Consider the following 19,665-nt stretch of genomic DNA (forward strand, 5'->3'; position numbering starts at 1 on the left):
TGCTTTGTCCTTCATAATGAGAAGTTTAAACAATAAGGTTTAAACATTTGGTGCCCCGTGTGAGGCGAGCGGGACCCCCGATGCCTGTTTCGGTGATTGACTAACAACGCCCCGGTCTTGCGATACTGGCCAGCTCGTGAGAGGTTCGTTGCAATTACTTGATCCGAGGTATCTGCTTAGGTGGTGAGTATATTGACGTCATACTGCATACTTTTCTGTATTTTTTTACCCTGTTTGCTGTGATCCTTTTTCATTTCTTTCTTTTCTTTCTTCTTTTTATTCTTTGTTACTATTTACAATATTATTGTATTTGTTGCAAAATGGCTAATATTAATATAGATATTGAAGTTCCTGTACAGGATAATGAACCAAAGTTTACCTTGTATGTAGATAGTTCTAGCACTTTAACGGCGCTACAGCATGTACAAACTGCTTTTCCTTTTGATAAAAAACGTATATTAGAAATGAATACGAAATGGTGTAAGTACTCTTCTAAGAACCCTTTCCTTGGCTGGCCCAAGGACGGATCCTTAGAGAAACCTGTTTTGTTGCAATTACTTAATTACCTACGAGATAACAAGAAAAAGGATTCCTTGTTAAAACATTTGCATGTTTGGAATTTATTCTCTCTCACGTCTGACATGTGGCATTTTGATAAACAACGCATTGCTAATGCCACAAAAGAGGCCGTAGTGCCTCCTCCTTGCGATGCCGTAGTAACTCCTACAGCACCGCCTCTATACGATCCAACACGAGAACCACAGTCACTATATCCTTTGGGTGACCTTGCAAGTTACAAGGAAGATAGAAGGGATGCAGGTGCGGCAGCAGGCTATAAGTCCTGGAAAAAATCGCACCCCCCTAAACCTGAGAGCAGAAAGAAACGCTCAAAAAAACGTACCATTAAAGTAAATGATTCGGACACTACGTCCGGTTTATCTGAAGAGGGCGAGACGGTCCACAAAGGGTCTGAGCCCCACAAAATCACTTCTGATAGTGATACAGACAAGGAAAATACAGCCAATATGGAAGTTAAGGGTTCCTTCACTATGAAGGGCCAAGTTAAGCTGTTGAAGGATGAGAAAGTCACTCAAGAGGTTTTAGAAGCAGCAATGGGGGATCAAGATGAAGTCACATTGAAGGGTTTTCGGAAAAAGGATGATAAGAGGGAGGATGGTGTTAGCTCAAAGGAACTAGAAAAAAAGAAATATGGTTCGGATAAGGAAATGTTTATGCAAACCCTAATGAATCAGTTAGGCCTTGAACTAATTGGTAAATATGGATGGGCATTTTGGAATGAGATAGCTGGGACTTTTCTAACAGCTAAAGTTAATTTGCCAGTTTCTCCAGCTGGTCCTACCAGCCTCGCAGATATCGAAACATTGATTGATAAGGTTGAGAAAAAGGGAAAGTCTTGGGATCAACAGGAACGATTTTTGGAAGGCCTTAAAATTTGGAGGGAAACAATACAACGATTGATTCATAAGGGTACCACGGGAGCGGTCGAAAAAATTACTATGCCCATACTTACACGTACCGATGCATTGGGGAATCGTTCACGTGTTTATAAACCATATAGCCCCATAGATATAAGTACAATGACGAGCAAATTACCAAATATACAGAAGGGAGCTCGTATTTGGTTAGAACAGATGGATGCTTTAACAGCAGGAACACAGCTAGCTGTGGGAGATTTCAAAGCATTTTGTACTGCAGCTGGCGTAAGTTTGGCACAATTGGCTTTACAAAGTCAGAACCCTGCTATTCTAGGACATGATGAGGATGGTGCTATATTCTCCGGGAATGCCCGAGTAGAATTAACTGGAGCACTTCAGATAATGTATCCTACTGAGGTTGATTTTTCAGCCATTACCTCCACTAAATGGAATGGTAAGGGAGAAGATTTTACTACCCATTTGAATAAATGTATGCAGATCTATAAGGCACAGACGGGAAATGATGCCGACGTTGCACCCGCATCAGCAATATTTTTACATTTATTCTTAGCTACCTTGCCTATGAATATGAGAAAAAATCTTGATAATGTTGTTGCATTAGTGACCAAACCTTGGCCAGAGATTCGTTCTACGCTATTGCATTTTAGTACTATACATGTGAAAATGCTAGAAACCCCAGTAAAGGAACAGCAGAAACTTTCTGACAAACTTGTTGCAATGCAAATTAAAGAGATTGAGGACAAAAAATTAAAATCAAATAAGATTACACAGGGACCTGTGTATTATATGACTCCGGCGCAGAGCCCTATGGGTTATCAGAATCCCCCACAGCTGCCATATACCCCTTACCCACCACAGGTGCAAGCATATCAATATCCTCCCAGAGGTAGAGGAATGGGTAGAGGTCGTGGCGGAAGAGGTCGGGGATATAGTCAGCCATCTCCCAATAGAAGAGCAAATGTGCAGTGTTGGACCTGTTTAAATTGGGGACATTATTCTAATGAATGTCCATCTAGATTAGGACCAGTGATACCCACGGCAATGGAAAATCAAAATTTAAGTCCATCAATCGCCCCCGTGACTCAGGGCCAAACAATCGAACAGGTATTGGAACAAGGGAACATGGGTACTAATAACCCATTTGTGCAGCAGCAACAAATAGCACATCACACGCTTCAACCACAACAGCAGCAATTCCCTGTATGGCAATCTGACCATGATACTGAAAAAGACGTATACTGACTAGGCACGGGGGGGGAATGACGATTTCACCTTTTCATTAAATACACAAGAACCTTTTGTTACTTTACTTGTAGGCCCAGATCAAATCCCAGTTTCGTTCTTGATAGATACGGGAGCTACTCGATCAGTTTTGTGCAAAAAAATAAGGGGAATTCCCTTGAGTAATCGAATTGACACCATGGTAGGATTTGAAGGAAAAAAACAGAATAAACGAGTTACAATTCCCACAAGTGTTATTCTAAAGGTTCACAATAATACCCATGAGGAAAGAATACGGACAGGAACTATTGACTTTGTGATTGCAGAAAATTGTCCCGTTAACCTATGTGGGCGAGATCTACTTACACAGTTGGGTTTAACGCTTAAATTTCCAAAGGAGAAGCAGAGCTCCTTAATTTCAGTCCTACAAGACTTCTTTTGTACTGAAGACGAGGATGAAGGAGACAAATTGTTAAATAATTTACCTTCTAATATCTGGAGTACACCAGACGACCCATATGGCAAAGCAAAAATGAAACCCCATGTTATAAAATTAAAGCATGTTAATGAGGGACCTAATTGGCCACCGTATCCTATTAAACCTCAGTTACTAACAAAGACCATTCAACAAATTGAGACACTTTTGAAATTTAATATAATCGAACCGTCCAATTCACCCTTTAATACCCCTTTATTTCCAGTACCAAAGCCAAATGGCGATGTTAGGATAGTGCATGATTTAAGGGGCTTAAATGATTTGGTAAAAGCACAATTCCCAGTGTGTCCCAATCCCCTAACTCTATTACAAACACAGCCTATACACACATATAATTCTGTTATTGACTTATCAAATGCCTTTTTCGCCATTCCCCTCGCAGAGGAATCTCGAGATTTAACATCTTTTGTGCTTGATAATAAAGCTTATAGGTGGACTCGTATGCCACAAGGCTATACCGAGAGCCCATCAGTATTCTTTAAGCAGATTATGAAGGATTTAGAAGATTTTAGAAATTCTTTGCCCGATGATATATCGCTGTTTGTATACGTTGATGATATTTTGTTATCAGCCCCCACACAGGAGAAATGTCTCTCCTGGACACTAGCTTTATTTGAGCAATTATTGTTGAAGGGATATAAATGTAATCGTAATAAATGTTTTGTGAGTAAACAACAAGTTACCTTCTTAGGACAGACCATTTCCAGCGCTTCTAAAATTATTACAAAGGAGGCGCTAGTGGAAATCTTGCGATCACCTATGCCACAAACACTTACGCAGTTAAGAGGGCTACTTGGATCATTTAACTACTGTAGGCAATGGATTCCTAATTACTCACAGATCATCGCACCATTATATAGACATTTGCGTGTCCCGGCTGGGACACCCGTAAAAACGCCAATACAATTGACTGCGGACGATATTACCCTGATCAAAGTGATAGCTCAACAATTAACGTCATATAATCCCCTGGCATCCGTAGACACAGATAAGGACATACATTTGTGGGTAAAAGATATGAATAGTACATGGGCTGCTATGGTGAATCAATGTGACAGTTTTACACAGCCTGTCTCATTTTTATCAGGAACCTTCTCAGCCGTGGAAAGAGGCATGGAAGAGATTCCCAGATTTTTGGTGGCTTTAGTATCCGCAATAGAGAAATGGAGGGCGGTAATGCCTTTTGTACCGATCGTAGTACATACCAATCATACTATTCATCATTTATTGTCTAATAGTCAAATTGCTTTAACTAGCACGCGTTTTGGCAAGTACCAAGCTGTTCTTATAGGACAGGACATAAAGACCCAGTCTTTGACTAAGGACAATATTAGGCTAATGAATGCTTTATTTAAAATCGAGCAAGAAACAGAAGATTATTTGAAGGGATTAGAAGCAATTCCTACCTTTAAATTACTTTCTTTCCAACCCCTGACCAAGGGAGGTGAGATGTGGTTCACTGACGCAGCTCAAACAGGTGATAAAACATCTTTTGCAGCTCTAAAAATTCTGGGTACGGGAGATTCTATGGTAGTATGTAAAAAAATTCAGAAACAACTGCCGATAGGCGTATCAGCTCAAGAAGCTGAACTTGCTGCAGTATGTGAAGCAGTAAAAGAAATGGGATTGGTTACAGAAGGGACTATTTATACAGATAGCTCTTATGTTGCTAGCTCATTACAATATCATTTGTTAAAATGGAAAAGAAGAGGATTTTTAACAGCAGACGGAAAACCCCTCCAACATGTTAAATTATGGGAATGGTTATTGTGCCAGTTGAGTGAAAGGGAAGGGAAAGGATTAGCCACAGCCATAGTTTGGACGCCAGCCCATACAGGCGAGGCATCATTTGAAGCAAAAGGGAACGACTTAGCAGATAAAGCAGCTAAGGAAGTATTGCAGATGATGGTTACCACACGAATGCAAAGTCAAAGAGATAGTGAAACACCATACCCACCAGATGTCACACAGACACGAGAAAAACCCACTGAGTCTGAAGAAATAAAATGGAAAAATTTGGAATGTAAAATGGATGCAGGAAAAACTAAATGGATACACCCAAGTGGAAAAACATGTATTTCTACTTCTGAATTGATAAATAATTTTTATAATTGGCATGTGACATTATATTTACCAGCGTCTGACATGAGTAAAGCCATGGAAGCTTCATTTTGGCATCCAAATATGCTTTCTTATGCCACACGAGTTGTATTAAATTGTTTAGTTTGTTCCCAAAATATAGTACATCGAGGACCAAGTATTTCTCCTGGATCCATTCCAATTCCAACGGGACCTGGAGTAGAATGGCATTTGGATTTTACAGATATGGTAATACCGGTAAAAGGTATCTTTTAGTGTGGGTTGACGCATTTACAAAATGGGTGGAAGCATTTCCGTGTTCAAAGGAAACTGCTCAGGTAGTAATAGACACTTTTCTGAAGTACATACTACCTGCACATGGGTGCCCACAGAAATTGGTGACAGATAATGGAAGTCATTTTGTTAATTCCTTGGTTAAGGATATGACTGACCTGTGTGGAATACTACATAGACGTGTGTCTGTTTATCGTCCTACTTCTAACGGCCTAGTGGAACGCTATAACGGCCTATTAAAAACAAGACTTAGAGTCTTACTAGCCTCATTAAATCAAGGTTCAGAAAAGAGATATACCTGGTTGGACTTATTGCCCATGGCTGTGCTACAGTTAAGGTGTCATCCAAGTACAAAATTGCAGATAACACCTTTTCAATTACATACAGGACGAGACCCTAGAGGAGTACCTGTAAAAGAAATTGATACTGGCTATGATGGTGTAACTAATTATTGGAAAGAAATAAATCCAATAATAAATTTGACCAGAGATATGGCAATTTGTAAATCAAAGGAAGCACCTCACATGACTTTTTCTTCATCTTTTTCAGTAGGTCAAAAGGTCCTTCGAAAGAACTTCACACATAAGACCTGGAAGGACCCAATTTACGTGGGACCATTTGAAATAAAAGAGCTAACTCGCACAGCAGCAAAATTGTCAGACCATACCACCTGGATACATCTATCTGATTTACGTAAGATCCAGGACCACCTGAGCAAATAGAAACCACCATTATACCCCTAGAAGGCATTCCTTAGCAACATCATCAGTGCAAAAGAATTATGAAGGTTTTTGTAATCTGTTTGTTGGTAGGACTTACTTACGGACTCAATACATATGTTGAGAGAATTCAACATGCCTCAAAGACTCTTAATCTGACTAACTGTATTGTTTGCACTCCACTTGTCACTTCTGTAACTACCATTCCAGCACATGTTCACCCTTATTCTATGATTAAGTTGCAAGGTATTCATAACTGTTTCAGTAATGGTACCTGCTATTTGGGTCTGGATCATGAGCACAGACAATATTGGACCAATGTTACTGCTCAACGCCTGCCTTCTTTGTTTGCTTATACTATTCCTGCACTAAACTATTGGTGTCTGATAAACTCTAGTTCACTTCAGGGTAAGATACCTAATGTTTTATGTAATTATACTTATGACATACAATCCCGGAATTGGACTGTGTTACAGGGATCCTATGTCATAAATCAGACTGCAACATCTATAGCCTGTGCTAATAAAACAACTTGTAACCGGACACTGACAACTTCTTATGTAACCTCTACTAACCTTACTCTTACAAATTTGACTTTCTTCTTTTCATTATGTCAATTTAATGCCTCTTCTATACAAGCAATTACTGCTGTGCCTACTGCTTGTTCTTCAGTTAAGGAACCAAATAATCCTATTTTTCCTTTTTCTCAAACCTATGCTTTATATCATAACCTAACTTCTCTACAGTCTTTACGGTTAGGAGATTATTTGTTATGTGATAATATCCTGTACACTTATCTTCCATTATGTTATAAGTTCTGCACTCTTGTTCAACTAAATTTATTTGATTTGATCATTCCATTAAATACCACATCACATAGTTCTAATAGTCAGAGACGACGTAAAAGAGATGTTTCCAGTACCTCCTTTAGTGCTTTAACAGGAGATGATCAAGCTTTACAATTAGCATTAGATTATATTAACAGTACCTATCCTATGACTAAGAAACGTTTAGATGCCTTGTCAGCCACTGGATGGATTCCATTTGCAGGATCTGCCATTGCAGCTGAAATGGGTATGTCAATCAGACGCTTACAATCACTATTACATGTAGTAACACATGAATTAGACATAGCTATAGCCGCACTTCAAGAGGAAATTGATGATACAGCGAGATATGCAATGCACACACGCATGGCAGTTGATTTTATGTTGGCCCAATCTGGAGGAGTATGTGGCATAGTGAATGATACATCGTGTTGTTCAGTTATTAGAAATCAATCAATAATTGTAAGAAATGCAATGAAACGTATTGTTGACTTAGTAAAATTATCAAGTAAAGATTATGAAGGTGTATTGGATACCTCATGGTGGGAATCAGTAAAAGGATGGTTTGGAGGACTGGGCCCATGGTTAAAAGGTCTTGTGACATTTGCAATTGTATTTATAATAGTTTTATTGCTACTGGCTTGTCTCATTCCTTGCTGTATGAAAATGTGTGGAAATATATTGACAAAAGTAACAACCACAACCATGATCTCACAAAAACAAAATGTGAATATAACCCAAGTCAATCAGGAATTGATTGCAAAAGATGATACACACAATTTAAACATTCTGTATGCTAGAGCTTTTCAAATGGAAAAGAAGCACTTGACAGAAACTGTTTCCTAGTGACGACGGCCTTGTGGAAAAGAATAATGTGACATTCTATATCTTAAGCAAGCTCAAACATGCTAGTGAAACTATTGGTGCATAATGTTGTGAACACTGTCAACAGTGTTCAAGGGAGGTTTGTATATAATTGAAGAAATAAAAGCAATAGTTGAATTATAGTTGACCCTGTACAGAAATATGCAGAGGCATGCAGAAAGAACATGTGTGTAAAGATTAACAGAGAACAAAGATTGGCAAGAGAATTAAGTCTGTGGTTGATACTTTAAAGTAAGGGAGAGATAAGGGGAAGGAAGACAAGCACCAGATGGCCCTGACCAGATTAATGATTTACATGAGAAACAGAGCATTGTGTGCAAAAAAGAACAGGCAGTGCTAAAAAAGGGTGTATATAAACTAGAATGAAAATGTATAAGCAAGCAACTTCATCTCTGTATTTGATGAGATTGTTTTTGTATACTTGCTTCCTATGTAACATTATTACATAGCTCTGTCATGGCATTGACAGTTGAATAAAAAGAAAATATTTTTATCTATACCTGTGGATATTTTATTTTGCTTTGTCCTTCATAATGAGAAGTTTAAACAATAAGGTTTAAACAAAAGAAACCACAAAAAATTTAAACATTATCTTCAACATTTTAAATCTATGTGTTAATATGTAGTCTTTTATATAGAACATATCCATGTCCCATAGGTTCTTTCTTACTTAAAGCAGTTTCAATTAATTGTTGCACTAAACTCCTAATACAGGGTATTACACAACAGCCAAGAAGTACAAATACAGCAGTAACAATTATCATTGTGGTTAAACTAGATACTATAAAAGTTTTCCATTTCCCAAAAATATTGTCCATCCACTCAGTCCAGGTATCTACACCAGAATTCTCAGCAAGTTCATGTGGCATCTAATTGAGCAGCAATACCTTTAACTGTGTCTCGAGTATAATTAATGAAGCACTGTTGATTATAATAAATGTAATTAATCCAATCAACATTCTTGTTAATAGTGGACCACCAAAACAAAGAGGATTCAAAACCTGCAGCAATTTGGTTGCAGGCCTTGAATTCATCTGGCACCCCCCTTGGTACACCTATAGAGTCAATATAAATTCTATCATCAAAGGAACCAGGGATTGCCAAGACCTGTTGTTTCTTTCTTTACAACATCCGTAAAATCCGCCCCTTTCTTTCCGAGCACTCTACCAAAACCCTCATCCACACCCTTGTCACCTCTCGTTTAGACTACTGCAATCTGCTTCTTGCTGGCCTTCCACTTAGTCACCTCTCCCCCCTCCAGTCGGTTCAAAACTCTGCTGCCCGTCTCGTCTTCCGCCAGGGTCGCTTTACTCATACTACCCCTCTCCTCAAGACCCTTCACTGGCTCCCTATCCGTTTTCGCATCCTGTTCAAACTTCTTCTACTAACCTATAAATGTATTCACTCTGCTGCTCCCCAGTATCTCTCCACACTCGTCCTTCCCTACACCCCTTCCCGTGCACTCCGCTCCATGGATAAATCCTTCTTATCTGTTCCCTTCTCCACTACTGCCAACTCCAGACATCGCGCCTTCTGTCTCGCTGCACCCTACGCCTGGAATAAACTTCCTGAGCCCCTAAGTCTTGCCCCATCCTTGGCCAACTTTAAATCTAGACTGAAAGCCCACCTCTTTAACATTGCTTTTGACTCGTAACCACTTGTAACCACTCGCCTCCACCTACCCTCCTCTCCTCCTTCCTGTACACATTAATTGATTTGATTTGCTTACTTTTTTTTTGTCTATTAGATTGTAAGCTCTTTGAGCAGGGACTGTCTTTCTTCTATGTTTGTGCAGCGCTGCGTACGCCTTGTAGCGCTATAGAAATGCTAAATAGTAGTAGTAGTAGTTCTTTCTAGAAAGAACTGGATTATCAACTGATTGGGTTGGTAAGTCCATTCACTAGACTGGACCACATTTGCCTTGTCAGTTGGTGGGAGTATAAGGTTTTGGTTCCGCAATACCACCATATGTCTGCCCGAAAACAAGAAAAGTCAGAAAAGTCAAGGTCAATGGTAGAGGTTAAGTTAGAGTTACATAGTGAAAGATTATCAACTGAGTAAGGATTCAGGACTTTTTCTCAGATTAAACAGGTCTGAAAAATTGTCCCAGCGACTGGTGGTCTGAATACCGGGGTGTTTTCACTCCCTTGGGTAAGTCGGGGAACAGAAGACTGAGGGAAAGGCAGTGTGGTTCGATAGTTTCAATGGAACCTTGAAGCAGTTTTAACCTGCACATGGTTCCATTGTAATTATTTACAAAATTTAAGGCAAAAGGGACTGCCTGAGGCTCAGGGCGAGAAGCAGAACAAACATAATAATCAGATACGTTTAAACTCCGGATAGTATATCGAATCCAATCTAGCCACACATTAGCTTCACCGAAACCAGTCTCAAGAACAAAAGTTTCCCTAAGGCTGGTTACATTGAGGAGCTTAATGGGAATCTTTGCTTCTGAAATTTGAGGTAGTAAGGGATTAAGTGAACCAGTATTGGATATTTGAGGGTAAGTGACCATCACATGAAAGCGACCAACAGGATCCGTGTTGGTGGCTTCCATTCCAATACCAAAGATGCGATTAATCCCTTCATATGCCCCTTTAAAGGTAATAAGTATGGGATTACATTTCCCCTCTTCACAATTTGTACAGTCTACTGGTTGTCGGACAAGGGTTATATTATGACGTAAGGGATTATTCCAAGCCAATTGGTATTTTTTTTTCTTTAGGATAGTTGGGTCCAGTATACCACCATACATTAACCCAATTAAAATAAGGGGATGCATGATGACTCATTTCAATATAAGTACACAAATAAACATGATATTGACAACACCATCGTTGCCAGTCTAAAGATCCACAATTGGCTATGTTACAAACATCCAATTGTAATATGACTATCTCATCAGTGAAATTTAACTTTATTGTGGTCTTGACTGGATATCTTCCCAGAGCGTAGTACCTATCCACGTCTTGGAAATCTAAGTTATTGCCAAAAAAAGTCCTGAAGATTGAAGATGTGTGCTGATAGAATTAAAAGTAAGAATAATGGAAAGCCAATAGATGGTATACATATTAATAGTTATCTTAGACAAAAATAATAGTTCCTTTCTAATAACAGTAATATTATACCTAATAAGAAAATAAAGGTTAATAAGTCCTATGACAGTGAGTCCCTAATCATAAACAGAAAGAAAAATTAACAACAAATAATACAATGTGAAAAATTAACAAAAGATAATATAATGTTTTTCTAGCAGTATTAATACCAGCGCGAACACAGCTATGCCCACAAACAGTAGTCCCCAGATACTAAACTTAAGAGTCTGTGGCTCCAGGCACTGTTGTTTCAGGGTTAGGGGCTCCATGAGGCAATGATGTCTGTGTAGGAGACTGGTTGTCAGCTGCGTCAGAACTGTGGAACACTCGAATAGCTTTAAGGTGCACCCAAGTGTGGTCCTGTAACTTCGCTTTTGTGACTGACAGGGCATTTGGAAAGGTCCAACCTAAACAGGATCCTTCCAAGTTTTATGGATATAATGTTTCCTATACCTCTGTCACATCATCAAACATGTCTATTACTTTTTTTTTTATGTTTCAACATTTTTATTGATGACATCTCAAAAACATAAATGCTTTACATCTCTTGATATTCAAGCTTGGTATTAAAACAAGTAACACTGAAAACAATTTGCTACATTTAGTCATCAACCTTTTTACTGTTTTATCCCCTCTTCCCCTCCCCCCTTCTCTCCCCCTCCCCCATTTTTGTTCATCCTTCCCCCCCCCCCCTCTAGGAGCCAATCCATCTCTCTCTAGTAGATGGTCGTTACACCCGGTCCCATCTTATATTTAGCAAGTGAGGTTCAGTAGCATACTGCGGCCTCATGGGCTCAATTTCTGTATGTACCCATTCCAAATTCGCATAAAATTCTTTTTCCCTTTTGGAGATCTCCTCGCTTCCCTGGCCTCCCAAGTTGCTAACAAGAGAATTTGATTCCTCCATTGCCAATAGGCCGGAGGGTCTGGTGAGACCCAATACTGCAAAATTGTCTTCTTTGCTACTAGGCAGATTTTATGACACCAGAGCTTTGCCCCTTTATCTTTAATACGAAAAGCCGCTGGTGTGTCTAAAACATAATGGTCCCAAGATCCTCCTATTGTCTCTCCCAGTATAGTGCTCATATATCTCTGGACCTGTCTCCAAAAGGCTCTAACCTTTGGGCATCCCCAAAAAGCATGGTATAGTGTGTGTGGTGTACATGTCTATTACTTTTAAAGACAACATACAACACATCTCGGTCCTTAGCAGGTAATTGTCTCCTGGCTGGGGACTCTTTTTTATTTTATTTTTAAGCAATTTCTAATATAATTTTACAAGAATAAACCTTGATACAGAAAATATAGTGGTAATCTGAAATTAAATTATTAGGTAAACTGCAACTTAATGTGCAATAAAAGGGAAATAACATATTTATTACATTTGTACCCCATTTTTGCCCATCTGTTGGTAGGTTCAATATGGCTTACAGTTATCTTGAAATGAGTGGGTTTTAGGTTATATTAGTTTGAGGAGGATTAAGTGGATAGGCCATATTGTGGGTATAGACATGTTTGGGTAGACAAGTGTCATGCTATATAGGTCTGTTTGGCTAGCCTATTATTCACTCCCATCTCCCATTCACTATTTAGAGAAGACAAAGAACAATTCTAGGGGAAAATTCACAATGAACCAAAGGTTGGGGACTCCTACCATTAAGAGTAGTCCTGTGTTGAAATTTTTTTATACTCGGAGGGAACACGCACTAGTTACTGACAAAGCCTGAAAAGGGGCTATGCTGCGAGCCTCCTACACTTCTCTGTATGGTTATCGCAGAATAGCTGCTGTATCGAGAGCCCACCCTGCACTCTAACGGAATGTCTGGTCTCCCAGGATCTTCTAACAGAACCTCTGCTGTGCGACTCTCACTCAAATCTTAGAAGCTTACTGTCCACTCCACTAAGCCGACTGGTAGGCCTTGAGACTGGCAGAGACTGTGAACCATTATTATTCTGGGGGTGGGGTTTTTCTGTTTCCTCTTCTTCCCCACAGGTCTGGCTTCCTGTAAGCACACACAGGAAATCCAATACGTTAGCATTTAACTTTCACGGTTCTTCGGACGACAATTCCAGAAGAAGAGGGAACCAGATCTGATGGGGCCAAAAGAATCATGGTGCCGCAGTCTTGCTTGAGTTTCAGCAAAGTCTTCCCCACCAAAGGTATGGGAGGATACGCGTACAGGAGCCCGCTCCCCCAATGCAGGAGGAAGGCATCCAATGCTAGCCTGTCGCGGGCCTGAAGCCTGGAACAGAACTGAGGTAGCTTGCGATTGGTCTGAGTGGCGAAAAGATCCACCGAGGGGGTGCCCCACTCCCGGAAGATCTTGCGTACCACACTCGAATTGAGCAACCATTCGTGTGCGGTTGCATGAGTCTGCTCAATCTGTCGGCCAGACAGTTGTTTACGCCTGCCAGGTACGTGGCTTTGAGAAGCATGCCATGCTGGCGAGCCCAGCACCACAACCCGACGGCTTCCTGACACAGGGGGTGAGATCCGGTGCCCCCCTGCTTGTTGATGTAGTACATTGCAACCTGGGTGTCTGTCCAAATTTGGATTACTTGAAAGGACAGCCGATCTCTGAAAGCCTTCAGCGCGTTCCAGACCGCTCTCAACTCCAGGAGGTTGATCTGATTCCTGGAGGGACCACAGTCCTTGAGTGTGAAGCCCATCGACATGGGCTCCCCACCCCATGAGAGATGCATCCGTCGTCAGCACTTTTTGCGGCTGAGGAATTTGGAATGGGCGTTCCAAGATCAAATTGGAGCGAATCGTCTACCAGTGGAGTGCGAAAACTGGCGGGCAGTCGGATTGCATCTTCTAGACTCCCCGTGGCCTGGTACCACTGGGAAACTAGGGTCCATTGAGCTGGTCTCATGTGAAGAAGTGCCATGGGGGTCACATGGACGGTAGAGGCCATATGGCCCAGGAGTCTCAACATCTGCCGAGCTGTGATCTGCTGGGACGCTCTGGCCCGAGAGGCAAGGGACAGAAGAGTCTGCGTCCTCGCCTCAGGGAGATAGGCCTTAGCCGTCTGTGAATTCAGCAGGGCTCTAATGAATTCGAGTGACTGGACTGGGCGTAGATGGGACTTTGGGTAGTTTATCACAAACCCCAGTAGCTCCAGAAGTTGAATAGTCCTCTGCATGGACTGTAGAGCTCCTGCCTCTGAGGTGCTCTTCACCAGCCAATCGTCGAGATAAGGGAACATAAGCACCCCCAGCTTGCGTAGTGACGCCGCCACCACCACTAGGCACTTCGTGAACACCCGTGGCGTGGAGGCGAGCCCAAAGGGCAGCACACAATATTGGAAATGCTGCGTCCCCAGACGGAATCGCAGATACTGTCTGTGAGCTGGCAGTATCGGGATGTGAGTATAAGTGTCCTTTAAATCCAGGGAGCATAGCCAATCGTCTTTCTGAATCATGGGGAGAAGGGTGCCCAAGGAAAGCATCCTGAACTTTTCTCGGACCAGATATTTGTTCAGGCCTCTCAGGTCTAGGATGGGACGCATCCCCCGTTTTCTTTTCCACAAGGAAGTACCTGGAATAGAATCCCAGCCCTTCTTGCCCTGGTGGTACGGGCTCGACCGCATTGGCGCTGAGAAGGGCGGAGAGTTCCTCTGCAAGTACCTGCCTGTGGTGAGAGCTGAAGGACTGAGCTCCCGGTGGGCAATTTGGCGGAGTGGAGATCAAATTGAGGGCGTACCCGCACCACACTATTTGGAGAACCCACTGGTCGGAGGTTACGAGAGGCCACCTTTGGTGAAAAAATTTAAACCTCCCCCCCCCCCCCGACCGGCAGGCCGTCCGGCACGGGCACTTGTATGGCGGCTATGCTCCTGTGGATCCAGTCAAAAGCCCGTCCCTTGCTTTTGCTGGGGAGGTGCAGGGGCCTGCTTGGTCGCATGCTGTTGACGCGAACGAGCGCTCTGGGGTTGAGCCTGGGAAGGCTGTCGGGAAGGAGGATTGTACCTACGCTTGGAGTAAGCATAAGAAGCAGTCTTCTTTCCCCTGAAAAATCGGCTATCTGAAGAGGTAGGTGCTGAAGGCGCCCTGTGGGAGAGGTTGTCGAGGGTGGTTTCCCGCTGGTGAAGCTGTTCGACCAACTGCTCGACCTTCTCACCAAAAATATTATCCCCCCGGCAAGGGACATCTGCCAGCCGCTGCTGGGTCCTATTGTCCAGGTCAGAGGCGCGCAGCCATGAGAGTCTGTGCATCACTATACCTTGGGCAGCGGCCCTGGATGCAACATCACAAGCGTCATGGACAGGAATTTACGACATGCCTTCAGCTGCCTGACCACCTCCTGAAAAGGCCTGGCCTGCTCCGGCGGGAGCTTGTCCACCAGGTCCACCAGTTGCCGCATATTATTCCGCATATGGATGCTCATGTAGAGCTGGTAAGACTGGATTTTGGTCACGAGCATGGAGGAATGATAGGCTTTCCTCCCAAAAGAGTCCAGAGTGCGAGACTTACGCCCCAGGGGCGCCGAGGCGGTATCCCTCGAACTCTTGGCTCTCTTGAGGGCAGAGTCCACGACCGCAGAGTCGTGTGGCAACTGAGTCCTCATCAACTCCGAGTCTGTGTGGACTCTATACTAGGACTCCACTTTCTTCGGGATGGTGGGATTAGATAAAGGCTTCAGCCAGTTCCGCAGCAGTGTCTCCTTCAGGACACTGTGCAGCGGAACCGTGGAAGACTCTCTAGGAGGTGATGGATAGTCGAGGACTTCGAGCATCTCAGCTCTCGGTTCGTCCACCGTAACCACAGGAAAGGGAATGCTCACAGACATGTCCTTCACAAAAGAGGTGAAAGAAAGGCTCTGAAGGTGGGGAGAGTTTCCTTTCCGGTGAAGGAGTGGGGTCCTCCTCCTCCTCCCATGAAGTCTTCTCCTCGGTGTCGGACATGAGTTCTCTGACTTCCATCTGAAATTGGGCCCGTCTTGACTCTGAGGAACCACGTCCTTGATGATGGCATCGAGAGGTGGATTCCCGCGCCGGTGGGGACGAAGCTCCCTCCATCGACTCCACCTGAGTGGCGGCTGAGACTGATGCCGCAAACGGCACCGGTGTTGACAACCGCATCACAGGGCCAGAGCCAGCTGGTGCTTCCATCAATGGTGCCGAGGGCGCAAGCACCCCCGGCACCGGTAGAGGCTGGCGCAGCAGCCCTTCCAGGATGCCTGGAAGAATGGCTCGGAGGCGCTCGTCCAGAGTCTCTGTCGGGAAAGGTTGAGGGGTTGGTGCCGGAGTCGGTGCTCGAATCTGCACGGGGCCAGGAGACGGTATCGGACTGCCCGATGACCTACGCATCGACACCTCCTGGATGGAGGGGGGGCGGTCTTCCCGGCTTCGACGCTTCTCAGGTGCCGAATCTCTCGACGCCCCGGAGCTCCCGGTACCATATGAACGGGGCAACCAATGATGATGCTTCTTAGCTAACTTCTTTTGATGCACGTCATCGGCGCTCCGCAGTACCAATGAGGAGGACGTGGAATCCACATGCCTCCTTGGGGTCGGGTCCGAAAGGGGTCGGTCCCGATGGCCCTGTACAGCAGGAGCTGCCGAGGCAGGTGGAGGCCCACTCGGCTGCTCACTGCTCCCAGCGAAAGAAGGTCATTGGGTGGGTGGTACCTGTACTCCCGAGGTCGATGCCATGTCCGGCGCCGAAGTCGACACCGCCGGTGCCAATGCTGCCGAAGTCAACGCCACCGGTGTCGATGCTGCCGATGTCGACGGGCCGGCGCAAGCTCCAAAAATCCGATCCCGTTGAGCTTGCCTCGCCACCTGTGTCCGCTTCTTCAAGCCGAGACACAAGTTACACGCTTTGGAATTAAGCTCAGGCCCGAGTCACTGAAGGCACCAAGCGTGGGTGTCGGAAAGCGAGATCTGCCGGCCGCACTGACCACACTTTTTAAAGCCGCTGGGTATCCTCGATGTCATAGACGGAAAAATCACGGTGACGAGGTCAAAATCGGCGATGGTGGCGGGAAAAAGGCCACCAAGAGTAAAAAGGCGCGAACATGCGGCCACAAGGCCGCGATGGTGGTGAAACAAACTAAGGCGCTAAAACTATGAAAAACAAAGAAAAAGCGAACAAGTGCTACCGGTTTCCGAGGCTGACAACGGAGAGGGACACAGAGCAGTCTCTCTCCAAGCGCTGAAAACGAAAAACTGAGCGGGAGCAGTTGTGCACGGGCGGGAAGATGGCTGCGCATGCGCAGTGGGCGTGACCCGCGTGCGGGACCTCCCGTGAGACTTTTTTTCCCGGATGGAGGGGGCTGCCGTGGACGTCACCCAGTCGTGAGAACAAGCAGCCTGCTTGTCCTCGGAGAATGTGTTTGATTTCATTTGTGATTTCAGTCAGATCGTATTTAATCGGGATGTAGATCGTGACATCATCTGCGTAGATGTATGGGTTAAGTCCTTGGTTGGATAGCGATTTGGCTAAAGGTGTCATCATTAAGTTAAAAAGTGTTGGTGAAAGTGGTGATCCTTGGGGTACTCCATATTCAGGTTTCCAAAGTAATGATGTTTTTGAATTTGATATCACTTGGTATGTTATTGCGGTTAGGAAGCCATTAATCCATCTAAGTACGTTTCCTCCGATCCCGAAGTAATCTAAGATGTTCGATAGTATTTGGTGGCTGACCATGTCGAATGCACTGGACATATCAAATTGTAGGAGAAGTACACTATTGCCAGTTGCAATTGTTTGTTTGAATTTGGTTAGGAGGGTGATTAGTACTGTTTTGGTGCTGTGGTTGGATCGAAATCCTGATTGTGATTCATGTAATATTGAGAACTTGTTTAAGTAGTCAGTAAGTTGTTTGGTTACCATACTTTCCATTAGTTTGACTGTCAGAGGGATGGATGCTACTGGGTGGTAGTTGGTTGTGTCATTTTTTTTTTTCTTTAAGTCTTTGGGTAAAGGGGTTAGTAGTATGTTTCCTTTGTCCTTGGGGAAGAGTCCATGTCGTAGCATGTAGTTCAGATGTGATTAAGATCTGTTATGAAGCATTTGGGAGCAAATTTTATTAGATTGTTGGGACATATATCCAGTTTGCAGTGGGATTTGGCGAATTTGTTGATTGCTTGAGTGACGGTTTCTTCGGTTAGAAGAGCGAAGTTTGTCCAAGTTCAGTCTGCTGGGTATACATCGGGAATTGGGTCCAGGCAGTCAATGAATTTTTCGTGATCGGTGGTATTGAGTGGTAGCGTGGATCGTAGTTTTATAATTTTCTCATTGAAGTATTCAGCAAGGTTGTCTGCTGAAGGGGTGTCTGTGCTGGTTGTGGTGACCGGTGTGGTGTCTAGTAGTTTATTCACGAGTTGATATAGTTTATGTGCATCTTTGTAGTCTGGCCCTATTTTGATTTTGTAGTATGTTCTCTTTGTTTGTCTCATTGTATATTTGTATTTTCTTTGCATTTGTTTCCATGCGTTAAGTGTGTGCTCATCTTTCATTTTTCTCCATGCTCGTTCGAGTCTCCTAACTTGTGTTTTTAGTTTTTTCAGTTCTTCGTTGAACCAAGGTATCGAGATGTGTCTTCGTGTGGTTCTTGTTTGTAATGCTGCAATTTTGTCTAATATGCTTCTGCATCTGTCGTCCCAATTTAGGAGATAATGTTTGGAGTCTGTTTGTGCTATCCATTCGTTTTTGTAGATCTGTTGCCCGATTGTTACAGGGTCAATTTGGCCTCTCGTGGTGCATGTTATGCGTTCTTGCTTGAGGTGTGTGCCTTTTTTTGCCACTGTAGAGTTAGGTTTAATTTGTGGTGGTCTGACCATGGTATGTCTGTCCATTTTGGTATAAGGCTTAAGTCTGAGGATAGTTTGTATGTGATGAGGTCAATTGTGTGCCCTTTGTCATGGGTAGCTTGCATGTTAGGCCAGCTGAGGTCCCATAGTTGGAGGAAGTCTTTGCATTCACGTGCATTGGTTGCGTTAGGGTCTTCTAGGTGTAGGTTTATGTCCCCTAGTATAAGTAGATTGGAGTTAGATACACAAATATTCGATATGAAATCCATTAATTGTGATTGGCTTTCTTGCCAATTACTTGGTGGCCTATAGAACAGGACAACGTTTAGGTGGTCAAGCAGGGAAGTATGGTGAATTCTAACTGAGGCAATTTCAAGTTTTGGTGTAATAGACTCTGCAGTTGTTGTTACGGTGAAGTGAGATCTATAGATTAGTGCTATGCCTCCTCCTCTTTTTTCTTTCCTTGTCCAGTGAGTAATTTTGTAGCCTGGGGGGCAGAGTTCTAAAATTATAGGGTCCTTGTGATCGTAGATCCAGGTTTTGCTGATGAATAGTAGGTCAAGATTGTCTGCCGTGACCCAGTCTGCTATTATTGTTGTTGACTACTGATCTGGATTTATGTATCCCACTTGAATTGTTTGGTAGGGGTCCATTGAGTTTGTGGTTGTATTGATTTTCGTAAGTTGTCTGTTCTCTTGTTGTGTGGGTTTATTATGACCTTTCTTTCCTTTGTGGTGATTTTGTCCACGTGAGGTAGTTCTTCCGTTGTTTTGGTTGTTATTATTCTGATGAGGTGTGTAATATCTGGGTAGTTTGTAGAGGTTATGTATTG

General features: G+C 43.2%; 1 protein-coding gene across 1 annotated transcript in view; it reads left to right on the top strand.

Moving 5' to 3' along the window:
* Window positions 1–641: 641 nt before the first annotated feature.
* LOC115479945 overlaps window positions 642–19,665 on the top strand; it is a 72,934-nt gene continuing 53,910 nt past the window's right edge. The window contains exons 1-2 of the mRNA XM_030218328.1: window positions 642–1,411; window positions 15,468–15,472. Of these exons, the coding sequence (XP_030074188.1) occupies window positions 642–1,411; window positions 15,468–15,472 (775 nt within the window). The remainder of the gene's footprint in view (window positions 1,412–15,467; window positions 15,473–19,665) is intronic.

This window comes from Microcaecilia unicolor, chromosome 1 (assembly GCF_901765095.1).
Source record: "Microcaecilia unicolor chromosome 1, aMicUni1.1, whole genome shotgun sequence".
Lineage (NCBI taxonomy): Eukaryota > Metazoa > Chordata > Amphibia > Gymnophiona > Siphonopidae > Microcaecilia > Microcaecilia unicolor.